A 20,421-nucleotide genomic window follows, 5' to 3' on the forward strand; every position below is an offset into this window, starting at 1 on the left:
CCGACTCTCTGCTCAGCGGGGAGCCTGCTTCTCCCTCTCCCTCTGCCTGCCACTCTGCCTACTTGTGCTCTCTATCTCTCTGTCAAATAAATAAATAAAATCTTAAAAAAAAAAAAAGAGTCTCTTATGGTTTGCCTCCCTCTCTCTCTTTTTTTCCCTTCCCCTATCTTCCTCCGTTTTGCTCCTTAAATTCCACATATGAGTGAAATCATATGGTATTTGTCTCTCTTTGACTAACTTATTTCACTTAGCGTAATATACTTTAGTTTCATCCATGTTGTTGCTAATAGCAAGATTTCATTCTTTTTGATGGCTGAGTAATATTCCATTGTATATATATATACCATATCTTCTTTATCCATTCATCTGTCCATGGACATCTGGGCTCCTTCCATAGTTTGGCTATTGTTGATAGTGCTGCTATAAACATTGGGGTGCATGTGCCCCTTCAAATCAGTATTTTTGTATCCTCTGGGTAAATACCTAGTAGTGCAATTGCTGGGTCATAGGGTAGCTCTATTTTTAACTTTTGAGGAACCTCCATACTGTTTTCCAGAGCAGCTGCACCAGCTTGCATTCCCACCAGTAGTGTAAGAGGGTTCCCCTTTCTCCACATCCTTGCCAACATCTGTTGTGTCCTGTGTTGTTAATTTTAGACATTCTGACAGGTGTGAGGTGGTATCTCATTGTAGTTTTGATTTTGAGCATCTTTTCAGGTGTCTATTGGCCATCTGGAAGTCTTCTTTGGAAAAATGTCTATTCATGTCTTCTGCCTATTTCTTAACTGGATTATTTGTTTTTTGGGTGTTGAGTTTGATAAGTTCTTTATAGATTTTGGATACTAACCCTTTAGGTCCTTTGCAAATATTCTCCCACTCAGTAGGTTGCCTTTTAGTTTTGTTGATTATTTCCTTCACTGTGTAGATTTTTTATCTGGATGAAGTCCCAGTAGTTCATTTTTGCTTTAGTTTCCCTTGCTTCAGGAGACATATCTATAAAAAAGGTGCTATGGCTGATGTCAAAGAGGTTACTGCCTGTGTTCTCTTCTAGAATTTCCTGTCTCACATTTAGGTCTTTAATCCTTTTGGAGTTTATTTTTGTGTATGGTATAAGAAAGTGGTCCAGTTTCTTTTGTATATTGCTGTCCCATTTTCCCAACAGCATTTGTTGAAGAGACTTTTTTTCCATTGGATATGCTTTCCTGCTTTGTTGAAGATTAGTTGACCATCAAGTTGTGGGTCCATTTCTGGGTTTTCTATTCTGTTCCATTGATCTGTGTGTCAATTTTTGTGCCAGCAATATATTATCTTGATGATTATAGCTTTGTAATACAGCTTCAAGCCTGGAATTGTGATGCCTCCAGCTTTGCTTTTCTTTTCCAAGATTGTTTTGACTATTCAGGGTCTTTTGTGATTCCATACAAATTTTAGGATTGTTTGTTCTAGCTCCGTGAAAAATGCTGGTGGTATTTTGATAGGGATTGCATTAAATGTGTAGATTGCTTTGGGTTGTATGGACATTTTAACAATATTCTTCCAATCCGTGAGCATGGAATGTTGTTCCATTTCTTTGTGTTATCTTCAATTTCTTTCATAAGTGTTCTGTAGTTTTGGGAGTACAGATCTTTTACCCCTTTGGTTAAGTATATTCCTAGGTATCTAATGGTTTTTGGTGCAGTTGTAAATGGGATCGATTCTTTGAGTTTTCTTTCTGCTGTTTCATTACTGGTGTATAGAAATGCAAGACATGGGGCATCTGGGTAGCTCAGTCAGTTAAATATCTGATTCTTGGTTTTGGCTCAGGTCAGGATCTCATGGGTTTTGAGATGGAACCCCGTGTCGGGCTCTGTGATCAGTGGGGAGTGTGCTTGAAGATTCTCTCCCTCTGCTCCTCCCCCAACTTGTGTGTGTACACTCTCTCTCACAAATAAATAAATAAATCTTAAAAAAAAAAAAAGAAATGCAAGACATTTCTGTATGTTGATCATTCTGCGACTTTGCTCAGTTCATGTATCAGTTCTAGAAATTTTTTGGTGGAGTCTTTCAGGTTTTCTGCATAGCATATCATGTCATCTGCAAATAGTAAAAGTTTGACTTCTTCCTTGCCAGTTTGGATGCCTTTTATTTCTTTTTGTTGTCTGATTGCTGTGACTACAGCTTTTAGTACCATGTTAAATAAAAGTGGTGAGAGTGGACATCCCTGTCTTATTCCTGACCTTGGAGAAAAAGCTCTCAGATTTTCCCCATTGAGGATGGTATTAGCTGTGGGTCTTTTGTGTATGGCCTTTATGATGTTGAGGTATGTTCCCTCTATCCCTACTTTGTTGAGGGTTTTTATCAAGAATGGATGCTGTACTTTGCCGAAGGCTTCTTCTGCATCTATTGAGAGGATCATATGATTCTTTTCCTTTCTTTTATTAATGTGGTGTATCACATTGATTTGCAAATACTGAACCACCCTTGCAGCCCAGCAATAAATCCCACTTGGTTGTGGTGAATAATCCTTTTAATGTACTGTTGGATTCAAATTTTTGCATCCATGTTCATCAGGTATATTGGCCTGTAATTCTCCTTTTGTGGGGTCTTTCTCTGGTTTTGGAATCAAGGTAATGCTGGCCTCATGGAATGACTTTGGAAGTTTTCCTCCCATTTCTATTTTTTGGAATAGTTTGAGAAGAATAGGTATTAACTTTTCTTTAAATATCTGGTAGAATTCCCCTAGGAAGCCATCCAGCCCTGAACTTTTGTTGGGAGATTTTTGATTACTGATTCAATTTCTTTGCTGGTTATAGGTCTGTTCAAATTTTCTATTTCTTCCTGTTTCAGTTTTGGTAGTTTATATGTTTCTAAGAATTTATCTATTTCTTCCAGATTGTGCGATTTGTTGGCATATAATTCGTCATAATATTCTCTTATAATTGTTTGCATTTCTGTGGTGTTGGTTATGATCTCTCCTCTTTCATTTGTGATTTTATTTATTTGAGTACTTTCTCTTTTCTTTTTAAAGATTTTATTTATTTATTTGACAAAGAGAGAGGCAGACAGAGGGAGAGGGAGAAGCAGGCTCCCTGCTGAGCAGAGAGCCTGACATGGGACTCGATCCCAGGACCTGGGATCATGACCTGAGCTGAAGGCAGACACCCAACCGACTGAGCCACCCAGGCACCTCTCCTTTCTCTTTTCTTTTTGATAAGTCTGGCTAGGGGTTTATCAATCTTATTCTTTCAAAGAACCAGCTCCTAGTTTCATTGATCTGTTCTGTTTTTTTGTGGGGTTTTTTTTTTTCGCTATATCATTTATATCTGCTCGGATCTTTATTATTTCCCTTCTTCTGCTGGCTTTAGGCTTTATTTGCTCTTCTTTTTCTAGCTCCTTTAGGTGTAAAGTTAGGTTGTATATTTGAGACTTTTCTTGCTTCTTGAGGTAGGCCTGCATTGCTATGTACTTATAAATGCCAATTTATATTTGAGGTAACTGAGGATTAGAGAAGTTTTCAGGTCTTGTCTGACTCAACTGGTCTTTGGCTGAGTTGGGACTGGAACAGCCAATGTTGTCATGGATAATAGAATTGGATGTTGTTCTCCATACTGTCTCCACAGAAATATGATTGCTCAGCATAGGATCCTGGAGATGCAAGGAAAGCCATAAGGTGGTGTGGCTGGGTACCACCTGGTACGTATTCAGAAGATGTTTGCTGAATGCATGGGTGAAAGAGAGCATGTGGGTTTTAATTTTTCTATTAAGACTATTTTTTTTTTAGAACAGTTAATGTTCACAGCAAAATTGAAGGGGAGGTGCATAGATTTCCCAAATTCCCACTTCCTCCACACATGCACAACCTCCCCCGTTCTCACCATCCCCCACCAGAATGGTACATTTGTTACAGTCGATGAACCTACATTGACACAATGATAATCACCCGAAAGTCCATAGTTTACACTAGGCTTTATTTGGGGGAGGGCATGTGATTTTAGCTTGTCTTTCCTCCCATTGTTAAGAATCATATGTGTTGAGTTCAGTTTTCAGTTTTTAGTTATGGAGATCATCAGTTTGAACAACTGTCTTTGGTTTGTGTTTTTATTTTTTATTTATTTATTTTTTTAAGATTTTTTATTTTTTTATTAGACAGGGAGAGAGCACAAGCAGGGGGAGTGGCAGGCAGAGGGAGAGGGAGAAGAAGGCTCCCTGCTCAGCAGGGAGCCCTATGTGGGGCTCGATCCCAGGACCCCGGGATCACGACCTAAACCAAAGGCAGACACTTAACTGTCTGAGCCACCCAGGCACCCCTGGTTTGTGTTTTTAAAATGGAGGTTGTGACACACATATAGTCTTGAAAATGGTTGTTAATACTGAATGAGAATGCCATGGCTTGCAGCTAAAATGAGGATTTGAGATGTGGCGGATTCCAGTTAAATCAAAATAATGATATAATTTAGCTTCTTGAACTGGCAGTCTCAATGTAACCTTTAAAAGTTTTTGCCAAGACGTAAGTGTACGTTGACTGTCTCTCTGATCCCTGATACAGTTTTCGTTCTGTAAGAGTTCATGTTACACAATTGTAAATCAAAATTCAACTGAGTAAATTTTAAAGACTCTAGTGTCGTTATTCAGCAATTCACGAATTAGGCAGCATCCCATTTAGTAGAGAGAGAGAGAAGGAGCTCCAAAGAGCTGTTCAAAATGAACAGATTTTATAGGCAGAAAATGGTGGGAAAAGGAAGTTTCTAGCAAAGAGTGGATTGTTTCAGAGAAAGTTGCCTTTGAATGGGGTCGGAAGGGGTCTGCCGGTGGATTACCTCACGCCTGCTGACCAGGTAATTCCAGATTAACTGATTAAAGGTTACATTCCTAGGAGAGGCTGAAACTGCAGTTAGGTTAGATATTGAGTCTTGGTTTGCTGACATGGGGCTTAGCACAAGAGACTCCATTTGGAGCCTGTTTACTCTTTTTTTTTTTTTTAAGATTTTATTTATTTATTTGACAGAGAGTGACAGCGAGAGAGGGAATACAAGCAGGGGGAGTGGGAGAGGAAGAAGCAGGCTCCCCACTGAGCAGGGACCCCGACATGGGGCTCAATCCCAGGACCCTGAGATCATGACCTGAGCCAAAGGCAGATGCTTAACGACTGAGCCACCCAGGTGCTCTTTTTTTTTTTTTTTTAAAGATTTATTTATTTATTTGAGAGAGAGAGAAAGGACAACCAGGAGGGGCAGAGGAAGAGAGAATCTCAAGCAGACTCCACTCTGAGCACAGAGCCCCAGGCAGAGCTCGATATCACCACCCTGAGATCATGACCTGAGCCAAAACCAAGAATTGGCCATGTAACCGACTGAGGCATCCAGGTGCCCCGTTATCTCTTTTTTAACACAAGTATGGTTTGGTGGTACTGGGAAGTTACAGTGATGAAAGACAGAACTTCATTTTGAGAAAGCTAAATTATAAAAAATAAGGAAGTATTTCAAAGATTAATTTTGTGGCTTTGAAAATATCGTGCTGGCTTATATATTTTATTCATAAAAATTGAAGCCAGTTTCAGAGAAACCTTTGGGTGGTGGGCCAGCTTAGGCACCTCCTTATTGGGAGGACAAGAACTACTACTTAAACCACAGATTTAATTGTTTCAGTTAAACAACACAATAATGCAATCTATGTAATTTTTCTTAAAAAATAAGCATGATTTCAAGGAAATGGAAACAAGCTACTATCTTTAAAACTAGTTAACTGATGTTAGTTGGGCCCCTTCACCTCAAAGTCTATATATTTGTCTCCCTTCTCAATTTGCAAGAATTGTAGTTGCCCAGAAGTTTCCCTCCAAACTGGGATAGTGTCCAAGGCATACTGTCCAACAGCCCCTTGTACCTGGGTTCTGTGTGGCTCTCTCAGAACCATAGGGAGCTGGCCAATGTAGGGAACACGATACCCTCCAGTGCCCCGAGAAAATCCAACCCGACAAGACTGCCTGAGTAGTGAGGACTTTACTGAAGACTGTGGCTTTGGTTAGAGGATGCCTTAGGGTCATCAACCTTAAACATCCACTGGCCACCCTAAGGCATTTTGGAGAGTAGCTCCTCCTCACTTCTTTCACCTCTGGTGGCCTCCTGCTCTGTCACCCATACCCATTTGAGAGCAAATCAGCCAATTCCTTCTTCACACCTGGCTAAGCTCCCCCACCCCCTGTTCATCCACACCTTCACACCGGGGCTGGGGTAGGTTGTGGCAGCACCTTCCAAAGAAAAACCACGTTCTTTCTGAGTGGAGTGCAGGTGAATAAAAATCTCTCCACCTCACTGTGTTAAATGTGCATTAAGAAAAAAGCCTAAAGGAATATTGGGTTATCCTGGACAATGTGAGACTAGACTATAACATTATGGTCCCTTTCTCCCCAGTGTGGTCATAAATTAGAAAAGAAATGGAAGTGTTCCTGTATTTGCAGTATGCCCAGATTATTACTTTTACTGAGAATGAATTGACCCAAAAGAAGAAGGTGTTGTTTTTGTATCTGCTGAGAAATTCCTACTCTCTGGGGGTTTTCTTTCTTTCTTTTTTTTTTTTAATTTTTATTCTTATGTTAATCCCCATACATTACATCATTAGTTTTAGATGTAGTGTTCCATGATTCATTGTTTGTGCATAACACCCAGTGCTCCATGCAGAATGTGCCCTCCTCAATACCCATCACCAGGCTAACCCATCCTCCCAGCCCCCTCCCCTCTAGAACCCTCAGTTTGTTTTTCAGAGTCCATGGTTCGTCTACCCCTCCAATTTCCCCCCCTTCATTCTTCCCCTCCTGCTACCTTCTTCTTCTCCTTTTTTTTTTCTTAACATATATTGCATTATTTGTTTCAGAGGTACAGATCTGAGATTCAACAGTCTTGCACAATTCACAGCGCTTACCAGAGCACATACCCTCCCCAGTGTCTATCACCCAGTCACCCCATCCCTCCCACCCCACCCCCCACTCCAGCAACCCTCAGTTTGTTTCCTGCGATTAAGAATTCCTCATATCAGTGAGGTCATATGATACATGTCTTTCTCTGTTTGACTTATTTCGCTCAACATAATACCCTCCAGTTCCATCCGCATCATTGCAAATGGCAAGATCTCATTCCTTTTGATGGCTGCATAATATTCCATTGTATATATATACCACATCTTCTTTAGCCATTCATCTGTCGATGGACATCTTGGCTCTTTCCACAGTTTGGCTATTGTGGACATTGCTGCTATAAACATCGGGGTGCACGTACCCTTTCGGATTCTCTGGGGTTTTCTAAGCATCTCAGGGACCTCACCAAGTCACAGGTGTAGTCTAAAGCTTGCCAGCATCCATGGTCTTCATCCAAAGGACTGAGATCCCTGTAGAGGAGGGATGGATGGTGCAAACCAAGTCAAAGGAAACACAGGAAAAAGGATTTTGAAATGACTGTGACTTTCGTAGGAGAATTTGAGGAAATGATTTCTCCTCTTAAAAAAAAAAAAAAGAGGAAATAATGAAAATAGAGTTATCGGGTAGTTCTGGAAAGAAAGGTTTGGATCCCCAAACCACGGAAAGTCATATTTGTGGTGAGCATCCTGGGAAGGGCTGAGGCCGGCAGATGTTCTCATGGCTCGCACTCTGGGAACCCAGAGGATGAGGGCATCGGGGAGTGAGCGGGAGGAGTGTCCTGTGGTTCTGGCTCTGGGAACGAGGAAACATGATGTCAGTGTGAGGAATGGAACGGTATAGAATTTGTGTGTGTGTGTGAGGGGGGAATCATCCTGCAGCCGCAGTGACCATCCCGGAAGGAATCCTGCGGGAGAATGCAGGCCTTCATTAATTATGGATTACTGAGCCTTCCAGAAAGCCGTCACTGTGAGCCTGCACTGGCCGGCCCTCCTCCCCACTGCGGCTTGACTTTTGTAATGGATTTCCCAAAGTCAGGAAGTGAAAACTAAGAATGTGGACTTCTAGGAGTGCATGCATAAGCTGTATTTCACGGTGCTGGACACGCCCTGCACTTGGAGCCCTGGTCCTTTCTAGCAACGCACGCTTTCTCTGAAGGAAGGTGCCCACCGCTCTCGCGGGCATCGTCTACTGCGGCCGACTCGGGACCTAGCCTCCACTGAGCTACGGCGGTGCTCCCGAGTCACCTTCCTTCAGGACAGCAGAGTCTCTGTGTCCCCAGGGTGAAGGGGGGGGATCATTGTAAAGGATGGAGGGGGAAAACTCCTTATGCTGTGTGATCGGAGCAAACCACTGAGGGGTGAAGAGGAGTCTAGGTTTTAAGATCTAACTTTCTGCTCTAAGTACATAAGGAAATTAATTCAAGAGGAAACAAAAAATAAGCAGCTTAGGATTGCGGTGTCTCCAGCAAATACAGCCTCTTCGTCTGGGGAAGCAGAGTCTCCTGTGTATACGTTTTCATTTTGAACACCTTGCTTTGGTCTTAGGATATGCTATTTTTTTTAAAAAGTGAACAAAGCTATTTTATAATCTGATTTCAATCAGGGCTCATCCATCTTTTGGTTTCATTAGATGCATTTTGTATTTCAGAAATATATTTGCCCAAGCATTCTGGCTTTTAACACTTTGATGGATTTTCCTAAAAGCCAAGAAGATATTTTCTATTTCTTTCCTTCCATTAACGTCTCCATGCAGAGATCTAATTAAAATTGTGTCCTTGAGCAGAAAAAGATAAGATGAGAATTTTGGTTTGTGTGTCTGATGTGCTTTAACCTAGAAGGCCCTTTGGTTCCTTCACTTTGTCCTATATGGGAGACTTTTTCATCCTGTGGAAAGTTAGCCTTGGAAGGGACTTTGGCTGGATAGAGTCACCTTCTCAGATTGCAGAGATTGTCATTGTAGATGCACATGGTTTCTAATGGCCAAGGTTTGATTGTCAGTAAGAGAGAGTGGATTCAAATCAAATGGCAAGTGTCTCTTTCTCTTCAACATAGTTCTGGAATCACTTCCAGTTTCAAACTTTGTAGCCCCCATTGCCTGACTGATTTTCTGTTGCAACTTTCATAAAAAGCACATCTATTTATTCCCTGATTGATAGAAAAACAATAACAACAGAAGCCAGAAGAAACCCACTTGTCACAGTAGTTTCTAGCAAAATTAGTTTACTGTCTTGTCAGTCTCTAAATTAGCACATGAGACTAAACTTTGTAAAAGTGAATTACTGTGTAAAAAGCCGGGAAACTTTGACCTGTGCTACAACATGGCTGAACCTTGAGGGTGAAGGAGTTCAGAACAGGCCATCCCAAAATGTGCCACATTGGCATATTGATTATTTTGACCTGAAGGCAGTTGAGGAAATGCAGAGACAAGAAGAGCTCTCTGTCTTCCCTCATTCTAAAACCAGGTTTGTAAGTTCCTGTCTCCCCTGTACCAGGATGAGGAGAATGACCTTGTCACTTTGATAGATGAGTCTGCATAAGCAAACCTTACTAAAATAGCCCTTACCTTCCCTCAGTTTCCCCCATATACTTCCTAGCAACATTCCCACAATTTATTGCCCCTAGAAGCCCAAACCCCTTTTCCTTGGTCTAGTCACTTCACAATTTATCACCCTGTGTTAAAATGGTAGATAGGTCCCTGAGTCTAACTGCTTGTTTTCACTTTTTCCTGTAAAGCCTCCAGGCATGTAAAATATATTAACAACTTGGATGTCTTTTCACCTGTCTTTTGTCAGCTTAATTCACAGGACCCAGAACAAACCTAAGAGGGTAGAGGAAAAATGTTTTTCTCTCCTACAAGGACATTATGCTAAGGGAACTAAGCCAGTCAGGAAAGGACAGATGCTGTATGATTCCACTTCTGTTAAGTCCCTAGAGAGGTCAGATTCACAGAGACGGAAGTAGATGGTGGTTGCAGGGGTTGGGAGGGCGGGGACTGGGGAGTTAGTGTGTAACGGGTACAGAGCTACAGTTTGGAAGATGAAAAGAGTGCTGGGGGTGATGGTTATACAATAGTGTGAGTGGACTTAAAGCCACTGAACGGTGCTTGTAAAATGGTTAAGATGGTAATTTCCTTTTTTTAGGGGCCAGGTTTGAATCAGTTACCCCTTCGCATCCCGCTCCACTCGCCCCCCCACCCTGTTCCACGGCAGACAGCGCTAATTCATCAGAGCAGTCTCCCCTGGATGAGGACCAGGAATGCTTCTCCATGGCTCCGCACCACCCTCTCAGCTTTATCCTTCCTCTCAACACTCTTCCCTGGTTAGGATTTTCCTGAACTTGGGGGGAAAATATGCTTCTTCAGCCCCCTGTTATCTCCTGGTTAGCACCCTATTTCTCATTTCCCATCACAAGCAAACTTGATGGGAGAGGTTTCAGGGGCTGCACTGTACCTCCCCTTGCTTATTTCATTCTTTATTCCGACCCAGTGTCCTCTCTGTTGATCTGAGCAGCACTGGCTCAGGTCACTGAGCGTCTCCTTGTCTCAAAAATAATATCTGTCAGTCCTTCTGTTCCTGGACCCTCTCAGCAGCACTGGGAATACTCCTTTCCCTTTGCTTCTAAGAGACTGTGGTTTTCCTTCTCTCTCTCTCTCCAGCAGCATGTGCTGGCCATTTTCTGCTTGCCCCTGGATCCATTTTCCATCCGTCCCCATCCTGATTTTGCTCTAGGAGTCTGCCCTGGACTGGTTGTGATTTCATCCTTTCATTGTATTGATGAAACTGTGGCCCAGAGGTGGGATGTTCCTTGCCTGTTATTCAGGTAACAAGTGAAAAGGGCTATTGCTTTTAGTCTAGGGATACTTGCAATTGGTTACGGTTTCCAAAATTGTCTCACTTGTGCCGCCTCACTGGGTTCCCTCACCACCTAGCTCTGCGCTGCTCCATCTGCTGTAAGGCATCTGCTCTCTCCCTCCAGGGTGAAGTCGGCAGTAACAGTTTCCTCTGCTGGAGGCCCCAGCTCCCGTCCAGTGGCCTTCCCCTAATACTGTTCTCGCAGCCTCGGTTGTCTCTACATCTTGATAACCTTGTGCTCCCCTTGCCCTTTCTGACCTGGGGTTGGTACATTTCTCCCATTCTTTTTTTTATTATAAATTATTTGATTAATTTAAATTTAAAAAAAACCCAGTGCACCCATTTCTCCCACCCGCATCCCCTACTTCTGGCAACCACCAATCTGTTCTCTCTATCCATGAGCTTGGTTTTTTTGTTACCTTGTGCGTTTTTGTGTTTTTGATTCCACATATAAGTGAGATGGGAGGGTATTTGTTTTTGCCTGACTTACATCATTTAGCTTAATGCTCTCAAGTTCTATATGTGTTGTCCCAGATGGCAGGATTTCATTCTTCTTTTATGGCTGAGTAGTATTCCTGTATGTGAGTGCATGTGTATGTGTGTGTGTGTGGACCACATCTTCATCCATCCATTCATTCAAGTGTCTATCCATGGACACTTAAGTGCATCCATATCTTGGCTATTGTGAATAATGGTGCAGTGCACATGGTCGGGGGGCAGACACCTCTTCAATTAGTGCTTTCATTTCCTTCAGATAAGTGTCCAGAAGTGAGATCGCTGGATCATATGGTCGCTTTATTTTTAATTTTTTAAGGAACCTCCATATTGTTTTCCACACTGGCTGCACCAATTTACATTCCCACCAACAGTGCACCAGGGTTCCCTTTTTTCTACATCCTTGCCAGCACTTGTTATTTCTTGTCTTTTTTTTTATAAAGAGATTTTTTTTAAAAGATGTTATTATTTGAGAGAGAGCGTGAGCAGGTCTGGGGGAGGGGCAGAGGGGGAGGAAAAAGCAGGCTCCCCGCTGAGCAGGGAGCCCAATGTGGGAGGGAGCCTGACGCAGGGCTCGATCCCAGGACCCTGAGATCATGACCTGAGCCGAAATAGGAGTCAGATGCTTAACTGACTGAGCCATCCAGGTGCCCCAATTTCTTGTCTTTCTTGATACCAGCCATTGTGACAGGTGTGAGGTGATATCCCATTATGGTTTTGATTTGCATTTCCCTGATGATGAGTGATGTTGAGCACCTTTTCACAAACCTGTTGGCCGTCTGGATGTCTTCCTTGGAAAAATGTCTATTCAGATCCTCTGCCTATTTATTAATCAAAAAGATTTTTTTTTTTTTGCTTTGAGTTATATGAGTTCCTTATGTATTTGGCTATTAGCCCCTTATCAGATATATCATCTGTAACTATTTTCTCCCATTCAGTTAGGTTGCCTTTTTGTTATGTTGGTTTCCTTTGCTGTGCAGAAGCTTTTTTGGTTTGATGGAGTTCCACTTGTTTGTTTGATGTTACGTGTATTCCACACATATGTTATACATATTTACCGCAGTGAAAAACAAAAAGTGAATTCCGTGCCTGGAGGTGGAAAACTTGGAGTATTTCCTGAACGTCGGCCAACTGCATCTGCCTGGATGTGCGTCCTGACGCCTGCTGAAATGCCTTCTTGCTTGTATGCACGTGCTGGTGTTGTCCCAGATCGGTGGTTATTTCTTCAGGCCCAGGGTGCTTCCTACCAGAGAGAGGGAGGCACCTCTTCTTTCTGGCTTCCTTCTCCATCCTAACAGTCCATTCCAGTGGATACTGTGTGGGACCACACACGGAATGAAGCAAGAAGAGTTAGTTCCAGGGTTTTGGGGACAAGCCAATGCTTTGAGAAAGAGGAATTTACTAGAAAGTCTCTTCTTGGGAGAAATCCCGGTCAAGCAAGTGTCCCAGCGGGGGCACAGGGCTTTAGATTTGTGCACTTTTAGTGGCATGTATTCAAAAAAGAAGTTACAGGTGAACACTAAATGCAGGGAAATGATCCTTACCTCGTAGGTCCTTACCTTGTAGAAATGATCCTCAGCCAGTGATGTGTGGTTATTTCCGAAAAGCCTACTGGCAATGCGGGAGGGATGAGGGAGGAGAAAGAAGACAGGTGGGGGTGGGGTAGGAATGAGGAGATGAACAGAGGTGTGTCAGTTGCTCCTCCCGTGGCAGCCTCGTGAATCCCTGTCCAGGAGACACCTGTAATGACAGACATGCTCACAGTAATCTGCAGGTGGCTCCTGAAACGTGGCCAGGGTGACTGAGGAACTGAATGCTCAATTTTGTTTGCTTGTAATTAGTTTAGATTTAAAAAGCCCCACCTGATTAATGGCTATCTTCTTGGACAACACAACTCGAGGTCACCTTCTGGTGACCCGAGGACTCGAGCTTGATTTGGTTCTGGGGAGGCTCGGGGTTTCACATCTGCTGGGGTTAGACGTGAGGCGCACTTGGGGCTTTTAATATGGACATTGGATTCCCCCAAACCTCGTCAAAAGTAGACTTAGTATCATTAAATTACTATTTGATTAGTCAATTATTGACTGATGTGCATTGTTTGTTGAGCACCTGCTCTAGGACAGACGCTGTGTTTAAAAATGAGGACACTGAACAAGCGTGAATGGAGGCATATTATGAAAGAAGTCTCACCTCCTGTCAGTGGGAAGGAGTCTTTCTGTGGGGGGAAGGGGGTGATGTCAGATGGAGGCAGTCATTTTGTCACATTTTGTTTTAATAGGGACATTTCGAGTCCTGTGGTCCCTGAACTCTATTCAACTTTTCTAGTCCTCTTCTTGCCACCTTCCTTCTCAGTAGAATCTTCTGGGTTGACCTGATGTCTTGAATGGTGGTTGAACTCATAAAAATGGTGGACCCTTGTTTCACCACCCCCCACCCCAAAAGGGTTTCAGATGGAGAGGAAGGGGAGGAGAGTTGAGAGGACGGGACGAAGAGCACTGGCAGAGGATAGGGTGGGCTCGGGCAGTGGGGCGGTGGGGCGGTGTGCTGCCACAGCCCCCAGGGGCCCCCGGGAGTGCCCGAGGCAGCTGTGGACGGGGCTCCCTTGAGGGACAGGATTTTGTTACAGTCTCTACCCAAGACTGGGATGGAAGCCAAGGCTGCAGCCTGAGTCAGCCTTGCAGCTCCAGCCCAGCACCGCCTTGACTCTGTCCCTTGGGCTGTCGGTCCTTCTGCTTGGTCACCCCCAGCTGGGTGCAGTCAATTAGCTGGTTCAGTAAGTGTCCATGGGGCACCTCCTGTGCGCTTACAACCCAAGGGTTCTTGGGGTAACACTTGGGCTGCTTTGGGTCAATTCACTCCCCCTGCCTGGCTGTCTAGCCCTTGGTTGCCTCAGAGGCTCCCGGCTCCTATGAGGAAGGAAGGCTGATGGGTGCCCTGAGTTTTGGGCTGCACTTCTCAACTCTGGCTGCACTTGACAATTACTGGGGGAGTTTTTGAAACTGCCTGGGCAGTTTCTGGGCAGATGCCTGGGCATTCCTGGCCCCAGGCCAGCTAAATTAGAATTTTGAGCATAAAGACCTGGGCATATTTTTTTGAAGCTCCCTGGCCAGGATATTGTCCTGCAGAGCACCGAGGGATGGAAGGAGGACCCGGGAATCCTGCTGCATTCCTCCCATCCTCTGGAAAACCTCCTGGCTGGCTCTCGTGGAGGCGGGAGCCCTGTTTCTGCAGGGAAAATCCCGGGAAAGCTGGGGGGCTGCATGCACAACCCTACCTCTCCCCCTACCCCTGCCATCCCCCAGATTGAGGCCTGAGGACCCTTAGTCACCTCTGGGACCCATGTCCTGGTGCACGGACCAGCCGGAATGTGAGCTTTCCCATGGCTGGAGGTGGCCGCCTGATGGCTTCCAGCTGTCACCGCTGGCCAGGGAGCCTCTTCCACACACTGGACTCACCACTCTGTCAGAAATGCTGTCTACCTGAACTCCGCACCGCCAGCCGCAAAGCCTACAGCAAGCCCATTAGGGTGGAGAGTGGAGGTGGGGGATGTGCGTGGGGCTGGAGAGGAAGACAGGAACTCCAGGGAACTTTCCTAAGTTATGAGCTGGCTCCAAAGTGCTAACTGCCTTTAAAGAAAATAATGAGGTGTGTTGAAAGAGCGAGCACTTTCTTACACTCGGCTCAGCAGTTGGAGCCAGGGCCTCCAGGTGGGGAGGGAGTCGGACTTGCAGCCTCATTGCTCTCCTGGTCCCGCTCAGCCAACATCCAAAAGGGTTTGCTATGGGCTGTCATCTGCTGGCTCACGTACAACACCCAAGCGCAAACACATTTTCACATTCAGTCTTAAATGCTCAGAGGAACCAAGGTTTTCTGAGATTACACATTTTTGCAGCATTATGCTATACTTGAGCATGCAAAACAATGAAGTGGAATTTTCTTTCTTTTTTTATTGCTTCTAGGACCACACAGGGAATTCTCTTGGTAGGTGGGGTGCTCGGGGTCTGGGGGCTGGTGTGCACTTGGCCCGGGTCGGATGCTCGGACAAGTGTTTGCTGAACGGGGATGGCAGCTACCCGCTGACCCAAACTTGAAGGGCTTGTGGAACATCTCTGGGTGGGTGGGGTTGCTTCAACTTTAAGGCCATCTCTGGAGTCACTGCTTCTGTGTGCTGGGAGGGCCGTCTGGGTGCAGGAGAGAACACTTGGGTTTAAATCCCAGCCCTGGCCCTTCCTGACCATTGGAACTTGGACAGGCCACTTGACCTCAGTGAGCCTTTGTCTTCCCATTTGTGAAAAGGGGAACCTAAATAGATGGGCCTTAATGGGAGGTGTGGTGGCAATACCAGGGAACTAAGAGCCTAGAAGTGAAGTCTTGCCCCACCCTTCTTTTCTGTTTCATTCATTGGGCTTTTTCTTGTTTTCCTTGAAAAAATCTCTCTGGAGCTTCTCAAAATCTGTGTGTCTAGGCCCCACTGCAGACCAATTAAATCAGAACCTCTGAGAGTGAGATAGGGGCATTGGGTTGGCAGTTCTTTACGGTTCCTGGTGATTCTGCTGCCTGGCAGGTGTTGGGACAATAATGCTTGGGACAGCGCTGTCCCCAGGGCCCAGAGGGTCACCTGGGGTCCTGTTGGTGGGAGAGTTCCTTATATTTGAGGTTTTAGGGGTCATGGTTTTGACCCTCAGGGGCCAAAACCCATTACATTTAGTAATCTGTAATTTTCTCAGGAATGTGACTTTGAACTCCACCCACCACAAGGTGGGTGCCTGAGATGGAGTCACCTGGCTGGCACCAGGCCCCATGGGCCCCCCAACTCTCCCCTGAGCAGCACACAGCAGCCCTAGGGAAGTGATAGAGAGCTGATTCCTTTCTGGGAATTGGCCCTCAAAGAGAAGGGCAGCTGCTAGTGCTGGTGTTCACAATGAAGAGAGAGTGAAGATGTTCTAGAGAGCCACGATTCCAAGCTGGAAGTAGAAGTTGAGATAAGTTAAGGAGCAGCTTGCCTCTGTGCTGTGAGCAGGGGCCCCCGGGGGTGTTGGATTCCTGCATCCATCCCTCTGAGTGTCCGGGGGGCTGCTGGATTGCCACTCTCTGCTCCAGGCCCAGCGTTGGGTCTGGAGGACATTATAGCTCATCATGAGTCTCAGTGTGATATGCGCATGCATGGGGGGAACATGTACTTTTTTTTTTTTTTTTTTAGAGAGAGGACAGGGAGGGGCAGAGGAAGAGGGAGAGAATCTTAAGCAGGCTCCATGCCCAGCGTGGAGCCCAACGGGGGGCTTGATCTCACGACCGTCAGTGGGAGGGGAGCTGGGTGCATGTGGGTCTAAGAGATGGAAGAAGGAGACCAGTCTGATTTTGGCTGAACCCCAGGGGGTCAGGGCTGGACTGAAGAGACCGGTGGTCCCCTCTGGCAGACAGGGGCTTGGATCCTGTTCATTCGGGTCCAAGTCAGGGATGGCCAGGGGCTCTGGCAACTGCAGCCAGTGAAGAGAGATGCCACGCTTTTCTTCGGCAGGTATCGTGTGAACTTCAGACCCAGATACGTCACCAAGTACAAGACAGTGACACAGTTGGAATGGAGGTGCTGCCCTGGCTTTAGAGGGGGAGACTGCCAGGAAGGTCCCAGGGACCCTGTGAAGACTCCCCGCCTCACACCCGCCCGGCCTCGAAATAGCATGAAGAAAGCCACAGGTAATTTCTTTGTACTTTGTGGGGGGTGATGTGACCACCTCTGATCTTTCCAGTGCTCCTGCAGACAGTAGGATTTATGATTTTCAATGGCGATCTCTCCAAGGCCTTCAAGTAACACACATATATGCCTGCAGTAGACACATGCGGCATGCAAAGTTATTTGCAAAAGCAGTAGCAATCAGAGTACAGATTTTTTCTTTTGCAAGTAAATTACTTTGTTAGGGCCAACTTGTGAAAGCCAAGGACTTAGCAATCAGTGTAGGGGATGGTTTCAGACTGGTGTAGTGTGCAGAACAGATGAAAAGAGATTCAGATGTAGTGATGCTTTGTTTGTTCTTGCTTTTCATCTACAAGCTCCCATAAATCTGAATTTGAAGGAACTAAATTTTTTTTTTTAAATAGGTAAATTAGAATCATTGTCATTCTGTTTGGGGTGAGATATTTGCAAAGCTAAGACAGAGAGGCATCCAGTGAAGTTGTTCTTAAATTTGTTTCTAAATTTTTTTTGAAGTAGCACAAATTCAGCGAATAACTCAGAAAGCAGTGATAATTTTCACCTTTACTTTTAAGTTTAACATTAAGTGGCTGACTTTTATGGATAAAAATTGTCCTTTTATCTTTCCTCTTTTTTAAGTTGAGTGAGAATAAATGTAACCTAGGTTTTCTCATGAATTTGATGGTTGTCTTTAAATGATTATATTTTCCCATGAAGTATTGTCAATTTTGAAACTTGTAGTGTTTCCCAATATTGTCTGTAAAATTTTAAAATAATTTTTATGAAAAAAAGTAATGCATATCAATTAAAGAGTGTTTATAAAGTATAGGGAAATACTTAGTTACACATAATCTCACCGCTGTATGATAACTACTGCTAACATTTTGTTATCACACATTACTCTCTTTCCTATGTCTGCACATACATTTTGTTAAAGAAAAATTCATTTATTCATCCCACAAATACTTATTGAGCTTCTATATCTGGCAGGCTCTATACTAGATACTTGGGAAAAGTGAAAAACAAGGCAGACAGTCCTTGAACTCACAGAAGGCAAACATCAGACAAGTAATTACAATAAGTCATCATAGATAATATGATGGGGACACACAAAGGAGTCTGTTGGATCATAATAGTTTACTTTTGTTTCATTTTTATTTTATAAAAGCTTAAGCCTGTATGTAGTTTACTGAGTCGAATAGCTTTAAAAGGACTATTAGAAAAACAGTGACCCTCCTTCTCCCCCACTTTCCCTTCTCAGAGGTAATTCCTTTAAACTCTTTAGGTTGTCTTTTGGAATTACCTCCATATCTATTGACCTCTCATTATGGAAGGTGAGGGTTTGACTCCTTTTCACTGCTTTCCAGCACATGGCTCCCATACCCTCATCCTTTCTGAACAGTTTATACCAGGTTTTTAATTTATTTAATACGTATTGTTTACATTGTAGTAACTGTATAGATAATGTTTACAGCTGAGCCATGTAGTATACTATGAATCTGTTGCCTTTCCTATACAGCTTTATGGTTTCTTTAGAGTTAGTATTTGTCTTATATTTTCCTTTGCTTTGTTTTTTATGTCTTTGTCCTTATTTCAACCCAAACTCTCCTCTGGGTGATTATCTAGATGTCCTTTCATTATGTTCAGACACATGAGTGTCATCTTCCTGAAGCATCCTCCTAGAGCTTTCTTACCTGCCCCACCTGGTCATCCTCTTTTCCTTGTTCACAGCTTCCAGCCTGTGATCTTACTTGTCTCTCTCCCATTGATCCCCTCTTTCCTGCACTCCCTGCTTGTTCTCAACTTACTCCCTTGTTTTGGTAAAGCACATCCTCCAGTAGTTTTATGAGAAGATTGTATGGGAGTGGTACACTTTCTATTATTTTATAGTCTGAAAATATTTTTATTCTACCTTTAAAATTCTAGATTTGAAATAATTTTTATTCAGAATTTTGAAAGCATCACTCAGTTTTCTTCTAGCTTTCAATACAGCTGTTAAAATGTCCAAAACCATTCTGATTCCCAATTTTTTATACGTGACATGGTTGTTCTGTTTTTTGTTTTGTTTTGTCATTTTAGTGGGATTTCAGAAGGGAATGAAAAGGAAATGCTTATCCTTAATCCACTTAATCATTAAAAAGAACATACTATTTTTTAAAAGATTTTATTTATTTGAGAGAGTGTGTGTGAGCACTCGAGAGTGAGCACAAGCAGAGGGAGGGAGAGAGGGGGAGAGGGAGAGGGAGAAGCAGACTCCCTGCTGAGCACAGAGCCTGACGTGGGGTTCATGGGGCTCTTTCCCAGGACCCTGAGATAGTGACCTGAGCGGAAGTCAGAAGCTTAACCGACTGAGCTACCCAGGTGCCCCAAGGACATGCTATTTTTAGAACTTATTTTTTAACTCAATCTATAATGAACAACCATTCATTAAATAGTGTACAATATCATTTAATGGCTTTTGAGTGTGATTATTTGAACACAGTCCCCTGCTATTGGTCATTTAGGTCGTTTGCAGTTTTTCAGTATTATAGATAGTATTTGAATAAACATTTTTTCCTCTTAATATTTTAGATTCATCCTTGATTATTTACTAGAATAAACTTCTAGAAGTATAATTGCAGGGGCAAAGGGATTCTGAGATTTTGATACATATTGCCAAATTATCCTTCCAAAAAGTTGTAGCAGTTTCCACAGTCACCAGGAGTATGGAAAAGAAGCATTTCCTTACATGCTGATTTTCCCCCAGTCTCCTGCCCTTTCCTTTTATTTCCTTTGCTCAGAATGGCATTTCATCTGTATGTGATTCAACATTTTGTTTTTTTCTCCTAGTGGCTTGAGGTAGAATAAATTTTTCAGTGTGGAAAATAAAGTATTCTATAAAGTTCTCTGCTTGGGAGTTTGGCCATCTGAATTCCAGTCTTGGTTTTACCACTAAGTTGATTTTAATGAATAATAGCTGTGGTTATGATTGTGTACAAAAGTTTAGGGGAGGAAAAAACAACAGTAAACTCAAATATCTGCAACGTTCTACATTTACTTTTAGTGTTTGTTCAGTGTACCTTAATGCATTTTACTTCATTGTAATCTATATTGTGTTTGACTTTTTCCACCTGTCAAGATAGTCTCCATATCATCTGTGTAGGCTTGTCGAAGTTAGCCCCTCCTTTTTTTTCTTAAGATTTATTCATTTCAGAGAGAGAAAGAGCAGTGGGAGGGGCAGAGGGAGAGGGAGATAAGCAGACTCCTCACAGAGCAGGGAGCCCAACGTGGGTCTCAATCCCAGGACCCTGAGATCATAACCTGGGCTGAAATCAAGAGTCAGAGGCTTAACTGACTGAGCCACCCAGGTGCCCCTGTTAGCTTTTTCTAGTATTCCTTGTATCCTACTGTGTGTTCGGGGGCATGGTTTGCTTCTAATCTCCTATTGCCTCAGGTTTCAGTAATTTTCTTTTTGTCGAGTTCATCAATCTATTTGTCACTTTTTTTTCATTTTTATGACTCA

The 20,421-nt window shown here is 43.6% G+C and overlaps 1 protein-coding gene across 2 annotated transcripts in view; it reads left to right on the forward strand.

Annotated features, from left to right (window-relative positions):
• The window catches only part of EMILIN2 (elastin microfibril interfacer 2), a 52,031-nt gene that overhangs the window by 12,772 nt on the left and 18,838 nt on the right, over window positions 1-20,421 (forward strand). For both annotated transcript variants that reach the window (XM_045886978.3, XM_064577868.1), the window contains exon 3: window positions 16,749-16,924. In XM_045886978.3, the coding sequence (XP_045742934.2) occupies window positions 16,749-16,924 (176 nt within the window). The remainder of the gene's footprint in view (window positions 1-16,748; window positions 16,925-20,421) is intronic.

The sequence above is a fragment of the Mirounga angustirostris genome, unplaced genomic scaffold, assembly GCF_029215605.1.
Source record: "Mirounga angustirostris isolate CCGP_5_RB_7025 unplaced genomic scaffold, mMirAng1.0.hap1 SCAF_14, whole genome shotgun sequence".
Classification (NCBI taxonomy): Eukaryota; Metazoa; Chordata; class Mammalia; order Carnivora; family Phocidae; genus Mirounga; species Mirounga angustirostris.